The sequence below is a fragment of the Dromiciops gliroides genome, chromosome 4, assembly GCF_019393635.1.
Source record: "Dromiciops gliroides isolate mDroGli1 chromosome 4, mDroGli1.pri, whole genome shotgun sequence".
Lineage (NCBI taxonomy): Eukaryota > Metazoa > Chordata > Mammalia > Microbiotheria > Microbiotheriidae > Dromiciops > Dromiciops gliroides.
In genome coordinates, this window is record NC_057864.1 from 442,895,193 (window position 1) to 442,919,404 (window position 24,212).

The 24,212-nt window shown below is 38.3% G+C and overlaps 1 protein-coding gene across 3 annotated transcripts in view; it reads right to left on the reverse strand.

Moving 5' to 3' along the window:
• CSDE1 (cold shock domain containing E1) overlaps positions 1 to 24,212 on the reverse strand; it is a 50,408-nt gene that overhangs the window by 9,184 nt on the left and 17,012 nt on the right. Inside the window, exons 3-16 of one of the 3 annotated variants that reach the window (XM_044000202.1) lie at positions 20,148 to 20,297; positions 17,891 to 18,089; positions 17,046 to 17,155; positions 16,586 to 16,678; positions 15,904 to 16,001; positions 14,937 to 15,018; positions 13,839 to 13,967; positions 13,618 to 13,743; positions 12,522 to 12,734; positions 7,768 to 7,908; positions 7,507 to 7,671; positions 2,291 to 2,398; positions 1,100 to 1,275; positions 710 to 822 (exon numbers count right to left, since the gene is read on the reverse strand). In XM_044000202.1, the coding sequence (XP_043856137.1) occupies positions 710 to 822; positions 1,100 to 1,275; positions 2,291 to 2,398; positions 7,507 to 7,671; positions 7,768 to 7,908; positions 12,522 to 12,734; positions 13,618 to 13,743; positions 13,839 to 13,967; positions 14,937 to 15,018; positions 15,904 to 16,001; positions 16,586 to 16,678; positions 17,046 to 17,155; positions 17,891 to 18,089; positions 20,148 to 20,288 (1,894 nt within the window). In that variant the 5' untranslated portion in view covers positions 20,289 to 20,297. The remainder of the gene's footprint in view (positions 1 to 709; positions 823 to 1,099; positions 1,276 to 2,290; positions 2,399 to 7,506; positions 7,672 to 7,767; positions 7,909 to 12,521; positions 12,735 to 13,617; positions 13,744 to 13,838; positions 13,968 to 14,936; positions 15,019 to 15,903; positions 16,002 to 16,585; positions 16,679 to 17,045; positions 17,156 to 17,890; positions 18,090 to 20,147; positions 20,298 to 24,212) is intronic. The other 2 variants (XM_044000204.1, XM_044000203.1) reach the window with 2 other exon arrangements.

A 24,212-nucleotide genomic window follows, 5' to 3' on the forward strand; every position in this document is an offset into this window, starting at 1 on the left:
AAGCACATAGTTTTCAAGAGCTGAATTCTCTGCTCTCAAAGGGTAATTTAATTTGTGTATTTTATCAAGTAACAAAAATTATAGCACAAGCTTTTCATGGGGGAACAATTTTGCTCTGGACATTACCCCCCCCCTTTTTTGCAGGTGTCAAACGTATCTGAGGTCAGATTTGAACTCAGGTCCTCCTGAATCCAGGGCCAGTGCTTTATCCACTGTGCCACCTAACTGTCCGTCCCCTCTGCACATTAATTTTTTTTTTTTGTGAGGCAATTGGGGTCAAGTGACTTGCCCAAGGTCACACAGCTAGTAAGTGTCAAGTGGCTGAGGCCGGATTTGAACTCAGGTCCTCCTGACTTCAGGGTTGGTGCTCTATCCACTGAGCCACCTACCTGCCTCCTGCACATTAACTTTTAAAAAGCACTTGCATGAAAAGGGAAACCAATAGTTATATGAAATGTCCTTGTATTCCAAAAAACAGTTATTGCCCAGGTCACTAAGGAATATCAAAGTATTAACCATGGAACTAAACCCATAATTTTCCAGAAGGAAGTTTCCCTTGATAGGGTGGGTTTGGGGATGTTTGTAAAAGAGTGAAAATGATCCATCCTAAAAGCCCCCACCCCACACTCCCTCCAACCAGAAATTAGTGTTCTTTGGTCTTTCCAATCTACCAAAACCAGTAGCTAAGCAACAGTCTCACAATCATTACCTGAGTGTGTTTTGTTCACCTTTTCCGCACTGACTTTGTTGCCTTTGCCTTTTGACAAGCTGTATTCGACCATGTCCCCCAGTTCCAGGCTATCGACATCACCAGAGAACTCACTGTTGGGGAGGAAGTGATATTCTGAATTAGTGTCAATCACAAACATCCCTCAAAGGAGGAGACAACATTTGTCTACCTGTAGCACCTCTCCAGCTCCACAAAGTCAGCACCTAACTCAATTGGACTGCTATGTTGTTGGCATTTATACAGTCCTTAAATTAAAGGATCTGATAATAAAAAATGCAATTCTTATTCCAAGGCAAAGAATCAGACATGGAGAACCACATAATCTCTAAGGCCTCTTTAATTTCTAACAAGATGAAAAAAATTGCTTACCTGTAATGGAAAAAGATTTCCTTATCATGATTGGCTGTTTCAATAAATCCAAAATTATCCTTCAGGGTTGCCACATAACCCAAGAGCCTCTTGGCATTGGAGTTACGACCTAAAAGTCGGACACAAATTGCTGTCTGCTGACCAGTCCTCTTTGCTTCACTTACACTAAATTCAACCTATGAAAAACAAGGATGTTCATGAATTGTGAACCGTTTTTGACACGCTCGAGATCCTTTGCATGTTCTAGAGGTTGTATTCACTATTATGTCACTATGCTGTCAAGGAAACTTCTCTCAAAATGAACATTCCTGTTTCTCTTAAAGCACAATCCTTCAGTTTTGTCCTAGTATATGATTTTCCTCTCTAACTTTAGATGTGATTTATTAAGGCCCCTGACCAAACACATCAATTTCATCCTATATGTATCTTCCCAGAGGAATGATCATCACTGGGCCTATCCTAGCTGAGCACACTGAGTATCATCGGATGTCTCTGTGCCTCTGAGGACCAAAGGATCCCTGAGATCCTTTACTTCCATACATGTCTTTAATGGCAGTTATGATTTCAAAGCATTGTGCTATTTACTCCTGGAAACCAAGAGTCCCAAGCACAGCTTTCAACTTAGGTTATTCCACCATATTATTAGAAGCCAGACTTTCAGTAACAGAGTTTGTGAAAGTAGGGAAACACTCATGCATGAAAAGCAGATGAGTAACGACTCCCAGAGAAAGGGAAGCTTATGATCAGCAAACTATAGGTGTGGCTCTCTCAGAGTACTTGGCTCTTAGCTCTTTATTTTGAAGCTAATCTGGTCTTTTACATTAAGTGTAGTTGGTTGGAATAAAACCAGTTTATCTTGACTTGCACTACAACCCCAGCTGCCTTCACACTCAGAGATACCTCTGCCCCTGCAGCCCCCTCTTCTAAATGGTGAGTTACTGCTGGAATCTCCATTTAAAGAAGTGTCCAAACCAGCCATGCTTACTTACATGTTTTGTAAGATGGCATCATCTACCAGCCTTTGGCAAGAAGTCTGGGAAATACATAGTTTTTACAATAAAACCAAATGAAAAAAAGAGACTACAAAAAAGGAACCTTTTCACTATCACAATGCTTCATGAGTAACAAGACAGTTTTAAAAAAGAGTCTTGGTACTGACTCCATCCCTTAAAAAAGTAAAGATGTCTTTGCCTTATCTCCTATCTGAGGCGGAGTGGAGCCTTCCAGGTCCTTGGCTTGATATGCAATGGTCAGTTTCACCCCACAGTCATCATACACAATAATTCCATCTTCAGCCTCCTAAAAAGAAAAGTGCCATGGTAAGGTTTGCAAGGTACCAGTGGGGGAAAAATTAGTGACAGGCTATGGGAAAATGAGAAGTCTGGCTCTAGATTACAAGTAAGGAGTCCTTTAGAAAAGGATTGGCATCCATCTGGGTAAGACATTTTATCTAAAAATAGGTTTATAGTATACTAAACCAATTCTTATGGGTTTTTTTTAGTAGGAGGATAGTCTATCTCACATTCTGCTATTTAGGAAGAAAATATTTTAAAAACCAAACATGCTCACACTGCCACTCTTACCTCCCCCCCCAAAACTGGAAAGCCCTTCCCATTCCTCTTCACCTAATGATCAGCATTCTTCACAAGGTAGTTCAAGTTGTAGTTTTCACACAAACTATTTGGAACTACCCATTTACAACATTTATTAGGCACCATGGGTAAGCACTGTGGAATAAACTTTGCAGTAGCTTAAACACAGAGACTAAGAAACATGCAAGTTAACACTTCATAGATCCATATCCACACATAAATAGGGCGCCCATCAGTACAAATGGCAACCCACCCAGGCCTTTTCATCCTATGCAATCATAGTTCATGTGTTTTCACAAGAGCTCCGTTGAAGGATCTACTAAAAATTTAGAAGCTTTTCTTCAAGGTCTTTTAGTATTTTTGTTAACATTAGTATAACATTTGGGTCATCTCTTATCCCTGATTCTTGCTACATAATTAGTCCATCTCCTTTTCTGTAAATACCTGTCATTGATAATGTATATTATACTAGTTCCCATATCAAAATACACTGTTTATACCTCTGGAAAGTATGATACTCCTTGGTAAAATTTTAGAACATATCATTAAAGGGATGATTAGTGAATATCCCCCCCCCCCAAAGCTAGTAACAATATTTTATGCCAGACAAACCCTGGATGTTTTTTTGTTTGTTTGTGAGGCAATTGGGGTTAAGTGACTTGCCCAGGGTCACACAGCCAGTAAGTGTCTGAGGTCTCCAGGGCCATCTCCAGTCATCCTGATATATATAAATCTTGGCATTGGATCCAGATGGCTCTGGAGGATAGTGTGCAGTTGACCATGTGCAGTTATCCCTCACTTAAATCCAATTCACTGTAAGTCATGACATCGCCCCGAAGTCATCATCCTCCAAGAATGAAGGACCAACAACCACCACCCCAGGGGAATGCCCACAAATGTCCCTGTGCTATTTAACATTTCTATCAGTGACTTGGATAAAGACATAGGCAACATGCTTATTGGATTTGCTGATGATATATAACTGGGATAACACACACAGATTGATAATCAATTTTTTAAAAGTGCCCAACAATCTAAAATCATGGGAACAAATTATTTAAGGTGGAATTTAATAGGGTTCAATGCAAAGTCTTTAATAATAGAGTCCCTCAAGAATCAACATTATCAACACCAATATGGGAGAATCATGACTGAATGGTTTTAATGGACTGCAAGATAAATTAGTCAACAGTATCACATGGTAGAAAAGATTCTGGTTCAGGTGTGGATTAGACTAGATGATCCCTTCCAACACTGAGATTCTTTCATTCTGTGATTCTGCAAGTCTTCCTTGGTAGTATACTAAAGTGTACAATTATTATCTTCATTATTCATCTTCCCATGGTCTTTGGGACACTTCCAGTTTTGATTCTTCTGAGATCATGGTATTCTAGGATCAACAGGCTTATAGCATTGCCAGGAGAGTGCTGTTAAAAAGTTGGGTTCAGGGAGCATCTTGGGATCATTGTGATATACAACTTCCTAAGTGTAATCCAGTTATTTTTAAATTCTGGGCCCAATTCTTCATCCAGCTGCACAGGCTGCTTAAGAAACAATAGACAACACTTTTCATCCCTTCTTTTTCCCTTGTGTAGTGGGTTGGGCAGTGACTCTCACTAAGGAGGTGATTCTAGTGGTCCAGATCTCAATGTTTTCTGTAAAAAGTATCTTGTTAAGTCTCTTTCTCAATAAAATCTTATGTCCATTTGAAGAGTGTGGAGAATGTCATCATACTGGCAAAACCCTTTAGGGACCACATGTCCTTGATTGATGCCTGGCTCTTGGCAGACATAGGCACAGCACTCCTGCTAACAACCCAGGAGAAGGTGCTCTATGGTCAGTGCAGAAATGCTGGTAAAGGCTCTCTGCTGTCTTTGCAATTTCACCAGTCTATGTTTTGGGGATAATATGGGATAACTGAGCTTCACATCAAATACTTTGTGGTCTTGTTGTTCTATCCACTTCTTGGCTTATTTTCCCATCATCTTCCTCTGAAATGTTCGGCAAATGAATTTATATTCTAAACTGATACTGTCTTTGTTAAATATAAATTTTCATAAAGAAGTCAGGTATTTAATAGTTTATGGTGTTTCAGAATTTTTTTGGCTGGTGACAAACACCAGTACAACTTTAAGAAATGGTTACCATAGGGCAGTTAGGTGGCACAGTAGATAAAGCACCAGCCCTGGATTCAGGAGGACATTTGACGCTTACTAGCTGTGTGACCCTGGGCAAGTCACTTAATTCTCATTGCCCCACAAAAAACCAAACAGAAATGGTTACCAAATCAATGTCTTTTATCCATTTTCAAGGATAAAAACCATAAATAGGTCACACTGGGACAACTATTATTGCACATAGTATCTTCTCATTTTTATCTTTATAATTTGACAGTGACCTGAACCTCTGGCTCTAACTAGTTAATGATGTAAATGCACACCGGCATTCAGAAATGAACTCTCACAATGATAATTTCCTGTCTACTGAAATGCTCAATTTCATTGGGGTAGGGGTGGTAAATGATGTTTAATGCTTGCTACATCTAGGAGCTTCCTGAAAGAAGTATTCATAATATACAGGTGTGAAGTATCTGAATAATGCACAAGCTGTTGGTTGTTCATTTACTCCACTGAGAAGTCCTAAGCCTTTTTTCCAACACATTTTTCACAGTCCTTTTCCTGTGTCAAACTCTTGAACTGAGAGAGTAGGGTTGCTGTATCAAGACACATGCTGGGGGCGGCTAGGTGGCGCAATGGATAAAGCACTGGCCCTGGATTCAGGAGGACCTGAGTTCAAATCCAGCCTCACACACTTGACACTTACTAGCTGTGTGACCTTGGGCAAGTCACTTAACCCCCATTGCCCCACCAAAAAAAAAAAAAAAAGACACCTGCTGACTGATATAGCTTGTAAGAAACTGTCAGGTTCTTATTAGAACATATGCTTTGCAAAGTTCTCCAATGCTATTTTCTTATTATAGTCAACATAAGAATTAAAAGCAAAGCTATCTTTAGGTACATTAGGAAGCCAACTTCACTATTCGCTTTACTTGCCTGGGGAGAACCCACTGGAGTACAATTTATGTCATTTATATTAAGAATGTCAACATGGCTAATTTCCTTATTCATATTTTAGCAAAAGTCTCATTTTTAGGTTACCAGATTGTTATTTGAAGATTAACTTCAAAAGTGCATGCATGATCTATACGGTGACTTATAATTAGACTGAAAGACTCTATCCCACTGAAGAGTCTAAAATAATGCAGCTCAATTTATATCACTACAGAACATTTTAAAACATTACCAAGGTTTAGAAATAATTAAAAGATTTGTCAGGATTTAAAAAATATTTTTGACATTGTCTTATATTCACATCACTCTAAAGAAATTTTGAAAATATGGAACAAAAATGAGCTGAAAAAGGAGCTGACAAAATTTTGATATTATTCTTATTAGTATACATTGCAAAATGCTATACTTACATATTGAAGAAGTCATAGTGTTCTAGCAAAAAGCAAACCTCTAAAGAGATTATCAATAATTCAACATTTTCAGTTTGTATAAAAATGTTAATTCCATTTGCCGAGAAGTATTATGATCTTGTAAATGTGGAAACAAGTCTAAATTTCATGAAATAATTATCTTTTCTATAACAATTTATAAATAAAATAGCCACTGCTAAGCAAAAAAGAAAAAAAGACGTGTATGATCTTTAGCATTATCTGTGCCCGTTTCTGCTACTCTAGTACCAACAAAGAAGAAAGGGTCCACAAAGTGCTGAGGACCATTTTATACTTTCCTGTTAGTTACAGATCACCACAAAATTCATTACTTAGGACTCAGGACTGAGTTGATAAGCCTTTCCCTACATAGCTGGGATGATGCTTCCATACGTCCAAGCAGCCTATATTCAAAACCTTTACAGCTAGGCAGAATGTCTGAGCTGGTGCTCTAATGCCACATCTAAGGCCAAGAGGCAATGCTAAAATATGACTTTTGTGGGTAAGTAAATTTATACAGCTTAGGATACTCACAGAAGAAAGATAAGGAAACCCATGGCAATCTCTCCTCTGAAAGAGAGCAATTACTGGTTGCACCACTCATTTACTTAATGCCTAGGCAATCTAAGCAAGGAAGCAATCATAATCTGCCTTATAATTTTAAAAGATATTTGTGGGGCAGCTAGGTGGTGCAGTGGATAGAGCACCGGCCCTGGAGTAAGAAGTACCTGAGTTCAAATCCGGCCTCAGACACTTAACACTTACTAGCTGTGTGACCCTGGGCAAGTCACTTAATCCCAATTGCCTCACTTAAAAAAAAAAAGATATTTGTAATAAAGTATTTTTATAATAACATGCATAACATAAAATACATAATATGCAATAAAATATATTTAATCTTGTCTCTCCCAAATAGTTCAAAAACTTCAAGAGCAAATGTATCAGATTCCTTTTGCTTTTCTATGGCACCCGGAGTGGTTTAAACTTAGAGTAAGTGCTCATAGAATTCACTAGATTAACATGCCCAAATTAAATGTCAGTGTTGGGAAACTTACTTAAAAATGTTTTCCTCAAGAATTACTTCATTTTGTCAGCTAGCTAAGAAATAAACAGATCTATATCAATACAAAAATTTGAAATTTCAGAACTCAAAAAAACCCTCCAAAGAGTAAATCGATAATGAACTGTTAAAAATATTCAATACTATATGTAGTACATCACACTGTTACTTTGTTTTACTTAATAAGATATTATTTTGAAAAGACGGGCATGCTTTCTTTATACAAATGTAAGAAAATCCCATCCAAGTGTATTACCTTTTCCTTGCCTTTATTTGGACTAGTGGTTTTGGGATTGGCAAAAGTGGCTTCTTTCTCTATGGTGCCAACAAAGCGGTGATCTGAATGGGTGTGGAATGAAACCGTGCCCTTGGGAAGCTTTTTAATCCGAATAGCATGATTTCTTTGGGCAGACAGCATATCCTACAAAAGAAGAAAGTTTTTTTGGCTCCTTTTGTTTAAATCACTTTTTAAGGTAAGTAAAAAAAAAAAAACAACACAAAAAACTGCATTACTAACAGGAACCACGGTAAACTCTACTTCATCCGAAATATGGAGCTGGTTCCCATCCAGAATTTCACTAAAGTGAAAGAACATGCGGGCATCACGATCCACACACTTGATAAACCCAAAACCATCTCTCATGGCAGCAATCACACCCTAGAACACAAAAACACAAGTCAGTGCCAGTAGGTGAACTTCAGTCAATAAGCTAGACAAAATAAAGTCACTGTCCTGTTTCTGTCAGAAGACATAAGGATGGGGCAGCTAGGTGGCAGGGCAGGCTAGGGCAGTGGATAAAGCACTGGCCCTGGAGCCAGGAAGACCCAAGTTCAAATTCGGCCTCAGACACTTAACACTTACTAGCTGTATGACCCTGGGCAAGTCACTTAACCCCAATTGCCTCACCCCCCCCTCCCAAAAGACATAAGGACAAAAAAGTACAAGGCAATTTTGGGAAGAAGGGGCTAACAGCTGGCAGTAGGGGATAAGGAAAAGCTTCATATAGGAGGTGACAACTGGGGCTGAACTTTGAAGGAAACTAAAAAGGCTAAAATGAAGAGGAAGTGCGTATCAGGAATAGGGATAACTTGTATAAAGGCACTGAGGGGAGAAATAGGATGCTATAAAAAAGGAAACAGCAAGAATACCAGTTTGGTTGGACTGAAGAATAATGTGTAATAAGCTTAGAAAGGTAGCCTGGGGGCAGCTAGATGGCTCAGTGGTTAAAGCACTGGCCCTGGATTCAGGAGAACCTGAGTTCAAACCTGGCCTCAGACACTTAACACTTACTAGCTGTGTGACCCTGGGCAAGTCACTTAACCCCCATTGCCCCACCAAAAAAAGAAAAAAAAGAAATGTAGCCTGAAGGGGAGCTTATGCTTGCAAAGACAGAGAAGTTTTGTATTTGATTTTGGATGTACTAAGGAATCACTAGAGTAACATGGTCAGACTTTTAGGAATATATTATTAAACTGGTAGCTATGTCAAAGATGGATTGGAGCTGGAATAGAATTGAGGCAGGAAGATCAATTAGGAAGCTATTTACAATAGTTCAGAAGAGAAGTGATACAGGCTTTAAGTATGATGTTAGCTGTGTGAATGTAGAGAAATGGAAGTATCTACAAAATATGAAGATAAACTTGAGACTTGGCAACTGATCTGACAGGATCATCTGAAGGATGAAAAAGAGTGAAGAGTCAAAGATGAATCCAATGTTGTGAACTGTAGTGCCTGGGAAATGACTGTACTCAGTAACGACACTCAGAAGAAGCTATTTGGGGGGTGGGAAGGGGTGGGGAAGGAGAGAGAAGAGAAAGGGCTTTATCATGAGCATGGGGAGTTTGAGATACCTCTAGGACACCTAGTTTATAATGCCCAATAAGCAAGCCCCAGAGAGGATAGGGCTGAATATACAGACCTGGGAGACAACTGTTCAGAGATCCTAACAACACAAGGGAGCTTAGGCGGCCTAAGAGAATGTAGTGATAAAAAAGAGCTTAGAACAGAGTGGTGGGGGCTCAGGCACAGTTAAAGGGTCATATGGATAATGATCTAGGGAATAAAAAGACTTATTAGTGGTCAGACTTCTGAAGGAGAACCAAGAGAGAAATTATCACAAAAACCCAGAATGGAGACATTGTTCAGGAGAAGGAGCTCCACGAAAGCTGATGAGGTTAAAAAACAAATTAAAAAAAGAAAAAAAAGATGCCATCACTTTGTAAATTAAGAGATCGTTGGGGGCAGCTAGGTGGCGCAGTGGATAAAGCACTGGCCCTGGATTCAGGAGTACCTGAGTTCAAATTCGGCCTCAGACACTTTGACACTTACTAGCTGTGTGACCCTGGGCAAGTCACTTAATCCCCATTGCCCCGCAAACTAAATAAACAAATAAAAGAGATCGTTGATGATTTTGTCAGGAGCCATTTCAGCTAAGAGATGAGGTTAAGGAAGCCACATTACAAAGGTGTGGGAAATGAGAAGTGGAGCTAACAAGTGTTTTCAGGAGTTTATTTATAAAAAGGAGAGATAAAAGATAACAGCTTAAGGGAAAGCAAAGGTCAAATCAGGGTTTAATAAGAGAGACCTGAGTGTCATTGTTAGCAGAAATGAATAAACCAGTAGATAGGAGGAGACTTAAAAATGGGGGTGGAAAGAGTGATGGTGGGGGCGCATCCCACCTGTCAGAGGAGACAGGCAAGATTTTGTAAAGGTGTAAGCACATGGTAAGGAGAGGGAGGGGGGGCACCAGTCAAAGTAAGGTGATGAAAACGACATCAAGGTCGCAAAAGCCTGAGAGACTGGGAGGGTGGCAACACCCTTGACACTAATAGAGGGACGTTTGGAAGGGAGGAGAGTTTTGAAGGTAGAGATAATAACTTTAGTTCTGGCCATGTTGAGTTTTAAGATGTCTAAAAGGCAGAGATAGAAGAATGGAAGTCAGCAGAGAGGTTAGAGCTGGACAAGATTTTTTTTTTTTGGTGAGGCAATTGGGGTTAAGTGACTTGCCCAGGGTCGTACAGCTAGTTAAGTGTCAAGTGTCTGAGCCCAGATTTGAACTCAGGTTCTCCTGACTCCAGGGGTGGTGCTCTATCCACTGCACCACCTAGCTGCCCCTAGACAAGTAGATCTTAAAGTCATCTGCATAGACCTGGTACTTTAAACCACACACTAACTAATGAGATCAAGTGAAATAGTACAGAGGAAAAGGCCCAAGACAGAACCTTGGGGGATCTCACTGTCAGAAGAGGGCCCAAGACAGAACACTGATGAGGCTGAGGCAAGGGGGCTTGAGGAGTGAGCAGAAAAGTAGGAGATCTAGGAGAGGGCAATCTCACAAGGACATCCAATTCGACATATCCAGGAGATGGAGATTTGAAACCAGAAGTCAAATTAGAGGTCAGAGCTGGATAAAAAGGTCTGAGAATATCCAGCACAGAGAGAGATGATAATTAAATACATGGGAGCTAATGAGATCACCAGGCAAAACATATATAGAAGAAGAGGGCTCAGGACAGAACCTTGAGGTACCCTCATGGTTAAGGAGCATGAAATGGATTAAGATCTTTCAAAGGAAACTGAGGATAGGTCGAACAGGAAATAGGATGGAACAGTGTCACAAAAACCTAGAAGAGAGTGACCAAGAGGAGAATGAGGGATTGGCACTTGGGTCTCTCATTCTTGTTTTTTTGTTTTTTGTTTTGGTGGGTTTTTTGCAGGGCAATGAGGGTTAAGTAACTTGCCCCGGGTCACACAGCTAGTTAAGTGTCAAGTGTCTGAGGCTGGATTTGAACTCAGGGAGTCCTGAATCCAGGACCAGCGTTTTATCCACTGTGCCACCTAGCTGCCCTCTCAGGTCTCTCATTCTTTCTTTTTCTTTTTTTAAAAATTAATTTATTGGGGGGGGGGGGTGAGAGGCAATTGGGGTTAAGTGACTTGCCCAGGGTCACACAGCTAGTACTTGTTAAGTGTCTGAGGTCAGATTTGAATTCAGGTCCTCCTGAATCCAGGGCCGGTGCTCTATCCACTGCGCCACCTAGCTGCCCCTCGGGTCTCTCATTCTTAAACCCTGATTTGAGAAAAGCCATTAGATCTGGCCATTAAGAGATCATTAGTAACTTTGGTGACAGCAATTTCATTTCAATGATGGTGTGTGGAAGTCACAAGTTAAGAAGAGACTGAAAGGAAAGGAGGTAGAGGCATCTCTAATTCGATGGCTTTCTCAAGGAGTTTAACCATAAAAGGGAGGAGAGATATGGGATGATAGCTAGCAGGGATGATAGATCAAGTGAAGGTTTTTTGAGAATGGGAGAGAAACGGGCACGTTCGTCAACAGTAGGGAAAAAGCATGCAGACAGGGAGTGATCAAAGATTATTGCTAAAAAGTAGGGATCAAAGAGGCAATCTGTTGTAGGAGACAGGATCAATTGTGCAGAGGTGTTTGCCAAAGAGGAAGGCAACCCCTTCATGCAAAATGAGAGGAGATAGTGGCAGAAATCATCTGAGCGAAGTGAGATAAGGAACAGGGGAGGAGGAGGAGCTCTCAATTTTATTCAGTGAAATATCTAGTGATTAAAGAGTTGGCCTTGGACTCAGGAAGACTTTGGAGCAACCATCTCTAACCCTCACTTAATCTCTCAGAGTCCTAGGAAACTAAGACAATAACTTATAAAGCAGATCAACATTTGCTTTAGTAGATTAAGTTTTCTCACATATTCCTTTTACCAAAGAAATGAAGTCTAGTTCCTGCCACATCCTTAAAAGTTTCTGCAATATAACCAAATCCCCAATAAACTAAAAAGAAGAATTAACAAATTTTGGGAAAAGTTACATTCTTCATGAAAACACGTTTCAGAGAAACAGTACCTGGGTCCAATCAATAAATAATAACTAGAGTAGAGTAACTTTACAATAACTTTCTACCACAGGAATTTGGATGCATTATTAAATCACATCTGAACAAAGATTTATAACTTAATTATTATTAACTTACTCAACTTCATTTTAACAGGTTGGGAAGCAAGTAATTAATCTTGTACTCATGAACCAGCACTGGAATAAAAGAAACTAAAAAGCTAGAAGGAACTTGCATCAACCCCAACTTTGGTTCTATTGTATTTGCAAGATACATCAAAGTCAAAAGTAATATTCCACAAAAAAACTTAATGTCACCATGAACAATTTCCAAGAACTGTTTTGATAACTAGTCTTGTTGGTATCATTTCCAAATTAAGCAGATAGTACTTGAAAATTAAAGAATAAATAAAACTTGCCATTTCTCTGGTTTCATTAGTGCACTGAAACGTATTGGTGAGAACTTCTATGTTGGTTGCTCGTTCTAATTTGTCACGTCGGTCTGTTGAAATATTAAACCTAACATGGTCACCTTCCAGCAGAGTCACCTTGGATTTTGTGTCTTTGTCTCCAAAAGGAAGTTCTTTAGGAATCACAAAATCTACTTTGATGCGTCCAGGCAATGGATCATTCTGATGAGAAAAAAAGTATTTTAAATTGCAGATTCTCTTTACCATTCTACTTCAAAGTCAAGCCAAAAGAGTGATGCAAAACAGAATAATTTGCCCCAAACTGCCATGTAATTTTGACTGCTTCTGGTGTGTAACCACAACACACTCACAAAACTTTACCATATACTTAAGTAAACATTTTCCTCAAACAATTTCAATTAGGCTCCTGTCCCCTATTTCTTAAATAAGTAATGTGACCTGGAACAGTACTGTTAATTAAACCAAATCAGTTTTCCAAGGAAGAGTTCTGTGACCATGGAATAAAAGCATGGAATAGCAGAAGATAAGAGAGCTAGATAAAAGCCAGAGAGAACTGCATTGGGATCCTTTGGATATTTACTAATTATGTAACTACTGGCAAGTCATAATCTTTCAGGGTCTGTTTCTTAATCTGCTAAATATGAAAAATAATATCACCTGAAAGAACTATCTCATGGAGCTGTGGTGAGGCATATAAATGTATATGTACATATATACCCTTCTACCATGCAAACATTCAAGTATTGTATGAACAACATTGTTACTAGTGTTTTTCCACCTCTCATTATTACCTAACTTTAAGGTAGAAAAAATCCAAATAATTCTTAAGCTAGCATCTAATTCCTCCTTTCTGACCAAATTAAATTGGTCTTAAATAGTCTGAATGGTTTTTCTACAAGTATCAAAAAATTATTGGTATAGTGCTAAATTGTATTCAACAATACATTTCCTCTAAGTTTTTATAGGATAGTATAACTGTACAGACATAGCAGGAGACTTTCAACCACTATTTTACTGAATTTAAAATGTCTGACATCAGGGGGCAGAGCAAAAAATGCAATACCTATTAGCAAAAACTGTTTACCTGGTTTTTATTAGGTACTTTTGGAATAACTTTGGTTACGGTTCCATCAAAATGTTCAATGCTGATATCTTCAAAAATAACTGTTCCTTGAGGCAGTAGTCTGACATCTGTTGCAACTTCTTTACCCTATAATTAGAAAAGAAAAGCCCACAATGTAAATATTTCCTAAGAAATAATGAGAATGACTGGCAAGAGGCTGAAATTTAAATGGATTGTCTTACATTTCTGTCTTTGATTGTGAATTCCACGTCATCTCCAGGCTGTAAGGCTTCTAGGTCACCCTTAAATTCACTATAGTGAAAGAATATCTCCTTTACAACATCACCCCTTTCAATAAAGCCAAATGCTTCCTAAAATGAAATACACAATAGTTAGCACTAACAAAGGAATATTATTTATTAAGAAACTCAGTTTTTTAGAATTTTATGTTGTTGGGGGCAGCTAGGGGGTGCAGTGGATAAAGCACCAGCCCTAGATTCAGAAGGACCTGAGTTTAAATCTGGCCTCAGACACTTGACACTTACTAGCTGTGTGAACCTGGGCAAGTCACTTAACCTTCATCTCCCCCCCCCCCACTAGAATAGAAATATTTAGCATTTTGGCATAAAATCTGATATAAGTGCTACCAATCAAATGGAGAATCAACTTAGGAATGGCCCATTTTCCAAGAAAGCAGCACCTAGTCGGCACTAATCTCCTTTTCATTTTTGCTTTTGCTAGATGGGATCTGTGTTAAACATGCAAGATGGAGGCTCTTCACCTTTTTTGCATCAAAGACCTGCTTTGGTACAATGGTGAAATAGATAGCTCTCAGACCTCCCCACCCTCCTGAAATTTTTAATGGAAGGAAATGCTACATTTTGTTTTAGTAATTAGAGGTTCAAATCAAATTCATGTACTCCATGAAATCTATCTGAGGACTCAAGAAAATGAAATCAGAAATATATGTTTTTATTATGTAACTGAGGAGCACTGAAGAAAGAACACTTAAGCTCCAATTTTGGTTATGTCAGTAGCTAGCTATCTGACTCTGAGTCAATCACAACCCTCCTTAGGTTTTAGTTTGTTCAGTTGTGTAACAAAGGGGTGTGTGTGTAGGGTGGGGGTGGGTGGATTGGATAGATTTTTAAGGTTCTCTTCAAACTCTAAAATAAAATTGCATTTCTTTTTTTATATTATACTTTCAAAATACTAATAAAAAGACATTTACAATTGGGGAGGAATAGAGGAAGATTTTTTTTTAAAGAATGAAAAACAAAGAAAATACAAGTAAACTTTCAAGATCAAAAGAGGTCTCCCAATTTTTCTACTATACTTACCTTCATGGCACAAACTACTCCCTGACAGCGAGCTTGCTTCTTTTTCAACAGCATAATATTACGAGCACTTACAGCACCAGTACTAGAGAGGAAGTAGGTGGGGGAAAAAAGAATAAAGGAGGAGCTAAAACATAGCATTACCTATAATTTACTAATAGCATGAAATAAGAGGAACGATGTAGAATAAAATCTCTGAGGTTTCAAAGAGGTTGACATATCAAAATAACGGCAAAGCTTTTAACAGCAAACCCCATATGTATTACTGCACCTAAGAAAAACTACTCCAAATTTCTAAGATTTAAATACTGGGCAGGTATAAGCCACATGGTCAACAGAAGAATCGCTAAACATGAATCTCATATTTTGCAAACATCTCTTTAAAATACGTCCCTCTTAGCTAATTTCTTCCAAGATAAGTTCTGAATTGGAGAGACAAACACATTTTAAAAAAGCAATAGGTAAGATTAATACAATTTTGAAAACCATTTGACTAAATACAAAAACTAACCAATGAGCTCAAGTTGGGAAAGGATGATTCCAGGAATGGGTCAGATTCATTTTCTTTTTATTTTATAGAGCAGAGAGCAGAAAACAGCTTTATCAATAACACACAGAATTTTATTGTTCTCCCTCTACCTGACAGCCCCTGTGTTGGTAGGGCTGTCAGACACTTGTAGAAAATGAGCAGGACAAGGTTAATCTCTTTTCTAGAGTTTTCCTAAGCCAGAACCAGAGTGATGAAACAGGTCACATGCTAAACATTATTTTCCAACAAGGTAGTATCACTTGAGGGAATCTGGCAATGACTTTTCACTTTATAAACTTAAAGGTCTGTTAAAGACAACTTAAGAGACTATTCTGGAGCTCTACATTAAAATGACAAAACATATTAATTTTTAGAAATTCTTCTTTGACGTAGAACTTAATAAAGTATTGCTTAATGGGAAAATATTCAAGAGGAACTTACTGTTTATTTGTGTCAATTATAAAATTTATCTTATCTCCGGTTTCCAGCTGAGCATTCCCTTCCACGTCTTCAGGGGTGTAAGTCAGATAAAACACTTCCTGTGAATGAACATACTTGCATGACCATATTTGCATGCTACAGATGCGCTGTACTTTCTTAAACACTTAAGACATTGGCATTTAAGCCAAATTTCTTTAGGTATGATGACAAAAAAAAAAAAAAAAAAAGCAAAGCGCTTTCTTCACATAAAAACACACTTGTCTCCAGGGTGTCAAAGGCTTTCTTGACTCTAAAGCTGAGCAGCAGTCAAACTCCAAAAAGATTAAACACATTTGGAAGCATTTGCCCGGAAAATAAGTGTAGTTAAAAAAGGAAAAAAATTTATGTAAGACAGACATACTATTACTGGAGTTAGTGGCTAATATGAATTGTGATTCAACATCAAAAAAATTTTGATTAGGAAGTATTTTGTAAGATTTTTGGAAGGGAACATTTGGGCAAATTAAGAGATTTTTGGAAGGTCTGTTTATTTCTGATTATCGCACTTGAAACCTTTCAGAAACAAAATTTAAAACTGATTTGAACAACTGCAGCTTAAATTTTCTACTTTGAATTTAAAAAATATGCTTATAGATCATATTGGTGGATCAAGCAAAAGTTTAAGAAAAATACACAAGATTACCCCATTACGTTCGTAGCATACACTCCCTGTTGGACTCTGACCCGGGGCAGCTGGAGATTTACTCTCTAAGTTGTGAGGAACAGCGCACACAACCTACCAGTCAAAAAAAAAAAAATTCCATTGCTAATCATTTCAGGAGCAGCACTGTGCAACACAAACGGAATCTTAATTGCCTCTACACTATATGCAGGGATGCATCTTAATATGATCCACAAGAGGATGTTATGCTGCAAAGTTTCAAGCTTACAGTTTGAGGGTTAAACAAAAACCCCAACTGAGCCTTAACGAAATTGGTTGGTTTTGTTTTGTTTTTTTGGCCAAACAGAGGTCAAGAAACCCAATGTTTTTGATAATTATACAGCTCTCTTGCATACAAAAGTGGGGGGTGGGGTGGGGTCCTTCCCTTTTCCATTAAGAAGGAAACACACACACACAACACACATAGAATCAAGCCACTAACTTGTCCATTAATTCGTTCTTCTGGTAGGATTTCTGGTTTAATCTTCACCAGTTTAACAGCAATAGGTTTTCCAGTCCGCCGATCAGATGATACTTCAAATTCAACATCATCTACAAAAAAAGAATGGTTTTCTTCAATTTTTTTTACTTTCAACATGAATGTCTCAGCTAAATGCAATTTTCTGAATAGCTTTTTTTTTTTCTTTTGTGGGGCAATGAGGATTAAGTGACTTGCCCAGGGTCACACAGCTAGTAAGTGTCAAGTGTCTGAGGCCAGATTTAAACTCAGGTCCTCCTGGATCCAGGGCCAGTGCTTTATCCACTGAGCCACCTAGCTGCCCCCAATTTTCTTAATATCTTAGAGAGAATAAAGATGCCTCATAGCATGTATTATTTTAATTTTTCTCAAAAGCAATTGTTTTGTAAAGTCAATTTTCTTCTTAATCCTAAAATGAGCCAAAGGCCTTAATTTATGAGTCATTTTTAGGAAATATCCAGGAAGGATGGAAGAACAATGAATTCATGCACAGGATAGGATGCTTATTTCATTTAAAATATTCCTTCTAAAAACACTTTTTAAAAAGAAATTTTCCAAAAAAAAAAAAAGCAATTTTCACTTTATAACCATTAAGGAATTAACTGTTAGAAAGGAAATGTCAACATATCTCCCAAGTAAATCTGAGTTCAACCATGTACTATGAAAGTTGAGCCTCCTTGTAGTTATAAACAGATCAAACCAAACCAAAAATCTGCCATAGCTCCTCAAACTCCTATACCAACAAGTGCTTAGGAAAATAGGAACTTAAAGTATTGTGAAGAGAATGTTTGTAAGAGTTGACAGATTACCTCCTACTTTTAGCTCCTGCAGGTTGCCATTGTACTGTGAACAGTGGAAGAAAAGTCTAGCTTGACGTTCTGAACACTGAATAAATCCATAAGAGGTCAGCAATTTTTCAATAACCCCAGTTTCACGCAGTGCTGCCGAAGTACCATTGGGGTACCCGTTGTGTCCATTGTTGTGGAGAAGGTTTGGATCAAAGCTCATCTGTTTCAAAGAGAGAGAGAGAAAAAAAATTCAATACAACCGATCTTAAATATTTCTTAATCTAGAAAGTACACTCAATTTAGAAGAACCTATCATTAAGAACCATAAACAGGCAAGAAAAGTTTGTTTTTGACTAAATTTAAAGTCTTTCATTTAACTGAAATGCCAGTTACATAAAAAAGGGATCAAAGATCACAAGCATTGATTTTAGTAGTATTAGCTAATAATGTGTTTCTGGTGATTAAGTTTTCAATCTCATTTCAGAAACATCTATTTTTATTAAATATGTTTTCATAGGATCCATTAAGATTTCTACAGTTCACAACATCTGAAAGAAAATTCTCAGTGTTATTTGTTTTGTTTTGGTTTTTTGGCAGGGCAATGAGATTTAAGTGACTTGCTCAGGGTCACACAGCTAGAGTCAAGTGTCTGAGGCTGGATTTGAACTCAGGTTCTCCTGAATCCAGGGCCAGTGTTTTATCTACTGAGCCACCTAGCTGCCCTCAGTGATGGTTTTTTTCCCCCCACATTTTTTTGGGTGGGGCAACGAGGGTTAAGTGACTTGCCCAGGGTCACACAACTAGTGTCAAGTGTCTGAGGCCAGATTTGAACTCAGGTGTTCCTGAATCCAGAGCCGGTGCTTTATCCACTGTACCACCTAGCTGCCCCCCACTGATGGTTTTTAAAAGGATATTAATATTAAATTACTGATGTAGCTAGCAGAACTGTCAAGAATGAAACAAGATGTGACAGCTCAAACTACTATTTTTTCCCATGAGATGTTTGTTCATGCCCATCAACAATATTCATATAGACTTTTGGAAATGCCCAACATAAATTCTGATTTCAAAGTTTAGTAATAATGCTAATAGCTAGTAAGACATGCAACTTAGGGGTAAGTATTGAAATTAGTAAAGAATGGATTGAATCTTTTACAGAAGACTTATTCCAAAACAGAAAATTAAAGGAAATGCATGCTTTGTAAGAAAAAAGAAAACTAAGGCATTTTCATCTACTTGTGTATCTGTTTCAGAAATAGCCTGAAAGTTTATTCTCCTTGTCATTTTTTTGCTTCTAACACAAGAAAAATAATCAATTTAAAGTCTTAATTCAACGAATCTTAATTCAATGGAATTTGAGGCCTAGTGCTCTACCTGTGAAGTCCTACAAAACAATTTCAAAGTATTTAAAAACCTGTCAATCAATTTTGCCTCATTTGTTCAAAATGTAGAATTGATTCTTTAGAAATTTAAGTAAAAATTCAAAGTGAAATGTAAGTCAACTGAATAGCTGTACCTTAAAAACACACAAAAAAACCTCCCAACCAATCTTGAATCCTTTTTTTAGTCACACTTTATGGATATGAGTCCATCATAACCAGGAAGTAGGATTCAAGTGAAAAGCTAAGCACTATTAATGGAAAAAAAAAGATTCAAACCAAGATTAAACAGAAAGATAAATACTGATCATAGGAACAAAAGGGAATTCTATCTCCTTTGTCTTGGTCCCTTCTCTAGGTGAGGGACTTCTGGAGTATGGAATATTGCATCCACTATCACACATGGTTTCTTTGTCACTTGTGCTTTGCTTTACTTATTTTTTTCCTGTTACCAGGGACAACTCAGGGAGAAAGGAATAATATTGGGAAGTGATTTTGATGTTAGAAAAAAACTAAGTTATTAACTGATGGGAGGAGGGAGTAAATCTTCTACTAGAAATAGTGTTTCAATTTGGAAATAAGAAAAGTCAAGCAGCGTGGAGAATGAAGAAATGATACAAATCATAACCATTAGATGCTAAGCTGCGGGTCTCCTTTCTCCCCAAAAGGGTTCAGGGGAGAACGATGACACAAGACTAATCCCTTTAATTAAAAAAAAAAAGTACTAAAAAGTAACTAAAGTAAAACTGAGTTCTAGTTCAATAAATGGAAAATTCAATCTTAGTGCGTAATGCTTAGGTGTTAGAAAGTGAGTTTGCTGAGATATTATACAAACAAAACGGTCCTAAAAATACATGCTACACACAGACTATGCTGAGAAAGCTACTTCCCTGACTTACAGATCTCTGATACAGGGGGGTCCTCTTCTGCTTTTTAGACCCCGAGGAGGTAGAAGATGAAGATAAAGGTAAAGGAAGAGAAGGACGGGGAGCTGCAGGTGGGGGGAGAGGATCTGATGACACAGTAAAAAGGCTCTCCATCTCAGACAGCTGTGATAACACAGTAGAGCGTTATAACTATAGCCAATATTAAAACAACCTGACATAGTTGACACTGATATCTTCCTGGATCTTCAATGAGGTCTCTGGCTAAAAACTTCCCACTCTTTTTAATGCAATATGAAAAGAAATGACTGTGTTGCTCTAATAATTCTCTTATTTGAAAGCTCTTAAAGAATAGTTTTCAGAACACATTCTTAACTATTTCTAATATAGTTTCCTATCTCAGTATAGTAAGAAAGAGTTGGGGAGTACAGAACCTCACAATGTCCAAAAGCTTTAAGATTTCCTTATACCTACCACTGGTAATATTTAAACCTTAACTTCCAAATTCCACATGGCTCTTCTGTGTGAAAATTGTGGTTAATCAAAGACCTCGAATATCAATGTTAGATTATAACTAAGATAATATACTGTTTAGTAGAGGTGACAGAGATACTACAGACACCATAGAGCTCCCATTTCTTTTCCTGACCACTGGGGAGGGAGGATCAGAAGACAGATGGTAGTAGACTCAGGTCCTAGCTATTTATTTATCAAGCTAGGCTTAATAAATTCCTTAGTTCTCCTTCACAAGTCTGGAGGGATAGGGGAGGACAGAAAAATAAATCCCCCTCTCCCATGAACTTTGCAAGGCCTTGATACTTGGTTAACAATTCTGTACAAAATCTTTATTCACTGCCAAATTCTCTCCCCCCTTAAAAAAGGAGGGGAGGTCCTAAGTTAAAGTAATTAAGTGTATACAAAAACTAAGTTAACTAAAATTACCGAAAACTTATAGTTGTACGATATAAGGCATGGTGGTGCACAGGTCTCTTTGTTAAATGTTATTAGCAAACAAAGTTTAGGTCTCTACTGTTGAGTACTATCAGCCTGACTTAACTAATGAAATATTTTCCATTTTTTCTGGAGAAGCCTAATTTAAAAATAATAGCTTGAGGGCCTGGCCTTTTACGAAGTGTCCAGTAGGATGCAAGCTTCTCAGGAGCAGGGACAGGGACTGTTGTTTTGGTCTTCCTAACCTCAGTATCTAGTACAGTGAAGGACATTTAATAAAATGCATGCTGAAATGTTCAACTGAATTGGGCCTTTCAGCTCTCAGAAAAATTAAAGAGAGTTGGGGTATATGGAGGGACAAGGTGGCATGGCCTGCCCCCTGAGCTTCTGGGAGAAAAGGAAAGAAACTCACCATAAAATAATCTTTCTCAAAGAAAAAGCAGTACAAGAGAAACTGGCTTCTAATGCTCTTACACGTGTATTTTTCAAACTGCAGAGTTCATAGATGCCCTTGTTATACCTTACTTTCGCATGGTAAGGACACTGAGTGCCTGGCTTGGAATCAGGAAGATAGTGACTTCAAATACTGTCTCTATCAGACACTTATTACTGGCGTTACTGGGCAAGTCACAACTTTTGTTTGCCTAAGTTTTCTCATCTGCAATATGGGGATAATAACACCTACCCACAGGGTTGTGAGGAAAAGAAAAAAGAAAACAAACATAGGAAAAGCAGTTGAAGCATTGCAGGATAACTAGCATGAAGAGAAGACTCAGAGGTACGCAATAAAGATCTCCAAATCTTTGCATAGTTGTCTTTAGGAAGAGAGGCCCAACCTTTTCTGCTTAGGTCATAAAGTGGGTAGGAAGAGAAAGATTGCAATATGGCCCACACTGACAGACATCAAGTGAAGAAAAATTGATTTTCCAGAATCAGACAAAGATAATTTCCATGTAACATATCTAATAGTTAAGGTTAATATCTACTACTGTTATGTTGCAACAAGCATTCGTAAAGAAAAGCTGAATAATGCTATCAAGAAAGCTGAAAGCCATTTAAAAATTAGTAGACCTTAAAGGGGTGTGAGAGGTCATCTGGTTCTACCTACAAGGAATTCTCTTATACTATCCCTGACAGATACATTCCCTAGCCTCTTTTAATCCTTAAATCAAGCCAACACCTGACTCCTTTTACACACTGGTCCTAGTTCTGCCTTCCAGAACAAGACAGACAGGTGTAATTCCTCCTTCCATGACCAGCTATTGAGATAGCTATCACACTTCGTGCCATCTCACCTTTAACTCTTAAGTTTTTTCTTCTTCAGGCTAAATATTCATAGTCTGCCTAAGTATTTGTCAAAGGATATGGTTTTTCAGATCCTCCTCATTGTCCTGGTTAGCCCTTCCATTTGTCAACAATCCTTTAAAAATGTGGTGTTGAGAACTAAAGAATTCTCCAGATATGGTCTGACTGGCTGATGCCATATCCCTAAGTAACACAGCTGAAACATGCAGCTAGCCACACGGTTGGCTCTTACTGATCTTGTCAACTAGTATGGTGTGGTGCAATTTGGAGCCATGAGACCTGGGTCTAAATCCTAGCTCTCTGATTTACTAGGTGTGTGTGACCTTTGGTAAATTACACTCTCTCTTCACTCATTTCCTAATCTGTAAAATTATGGAGATGGACAGTTCTCTATTTTATAATCTTCAAATCCTAGATCTGGACCCTTATTATGGCTCTGCCATGATTAACTATCATTTCTCATAGAAACTGTTCTAATCTTTTCCTTCTCTTTCTCAATATGCCTCCTATCTCCCTAGCGTCCACACTTCAAGCAGGTAAGCTATCTTCCCTATATTACAGGAAATACAGAGGTGATTCAATCTAAATTTAGACCTCTCCTTTTCTAATCTCTTCAGTGTCAACCCTCCTTCTTCTTTCTTCTAACCCAGCATCCTGACCAGAACTCTAGACATCATGCCCTAGAGGAGCTGTAGAATTCATATCCTAGGGCCAGACTGTGGAGATTGGGGAGACCACACTAAATAATCTGGGCAGCGCCAGACCAGACCCTATGCTCTTTCACTCAGGTTAGTTTCTGACTTTCCCAGAGTGTCTCCACAGGTCCCTCATACCTATTCCACCTTTCACTCAGGGGAGGGGGAGGAGGTACAAAAGATCAAAATAAACAATACAATTGCTTCTGTAAAAGGCTCTGGGTCAACTAACTAACCCGTTATTTTACTCAAAATCCTAGTGGATTTCCCAGACCAAAGCTTACGTAAAGTTTTTCCTTTATTAGAATGTAAACTTTTGTATCCCCAAGGCTGAGCACTTAAGGTGTCTTTTTTTTAATTCATTCATTCCCTCTTAGGACTTCCGTTCCCCAATGGTAAAATTAATTTGGTAGAGATATATAGTCCCTTCCAGCTGTTTTTCCCCCCAGTAACCCAAGACACTGTCTATTACTCACCACTAAAACTAACAGTCAATCCCTTAGGTCTCCTCCAGTAGCTGGACATAAACCTCTTTCAATTAATTCTCTCCCCCTGATCACTACTAGCTCCTTCTGCCTACGAACAAGCTCAGGGCAAGTGGCCCCAATTTGTAAAATGCCTTCTGTTGCCTCTTTTAACCCATCTAGCTGTTGTCCCATTTCCCCCTTTCACTGCCAAACTTCTAGAAAAAGTTATCAACGGACCTCTTTTTTCAGTACCTAGAGATCAGACCTTACCGGAAAGATTGCAAAACTCATCTAAGTTTAATCTACTTAATAATAATTTTAAAAAAAGGAACTAAGGCCTCCCAAAGTGAAATGACTTCTCCATAAGTCCATGCAAAAGTCTCACCCTAGCAACACTACTGAATCTGCTGTAAATCAGCGACCTATTTCCCAAATACAATGAAAGCCCCACCCCCCCAATCCCTTTACTAGATACTTCTCAGTATCAGAAAAGAAAGTACTCCCCTCCTCCCCAGATGGTTCAAGCAGGTCCTTAAACTGAGTAAGTCCCTTTTTAATCTTCCTTCTCCCTTATTTCTTATATGCAGGCCTACAATTCCACCTCCGTGGTAAAATGGGTAAGAGTGCTGGAGCTCAAATACAGCCTTAGATATTTACTGTGT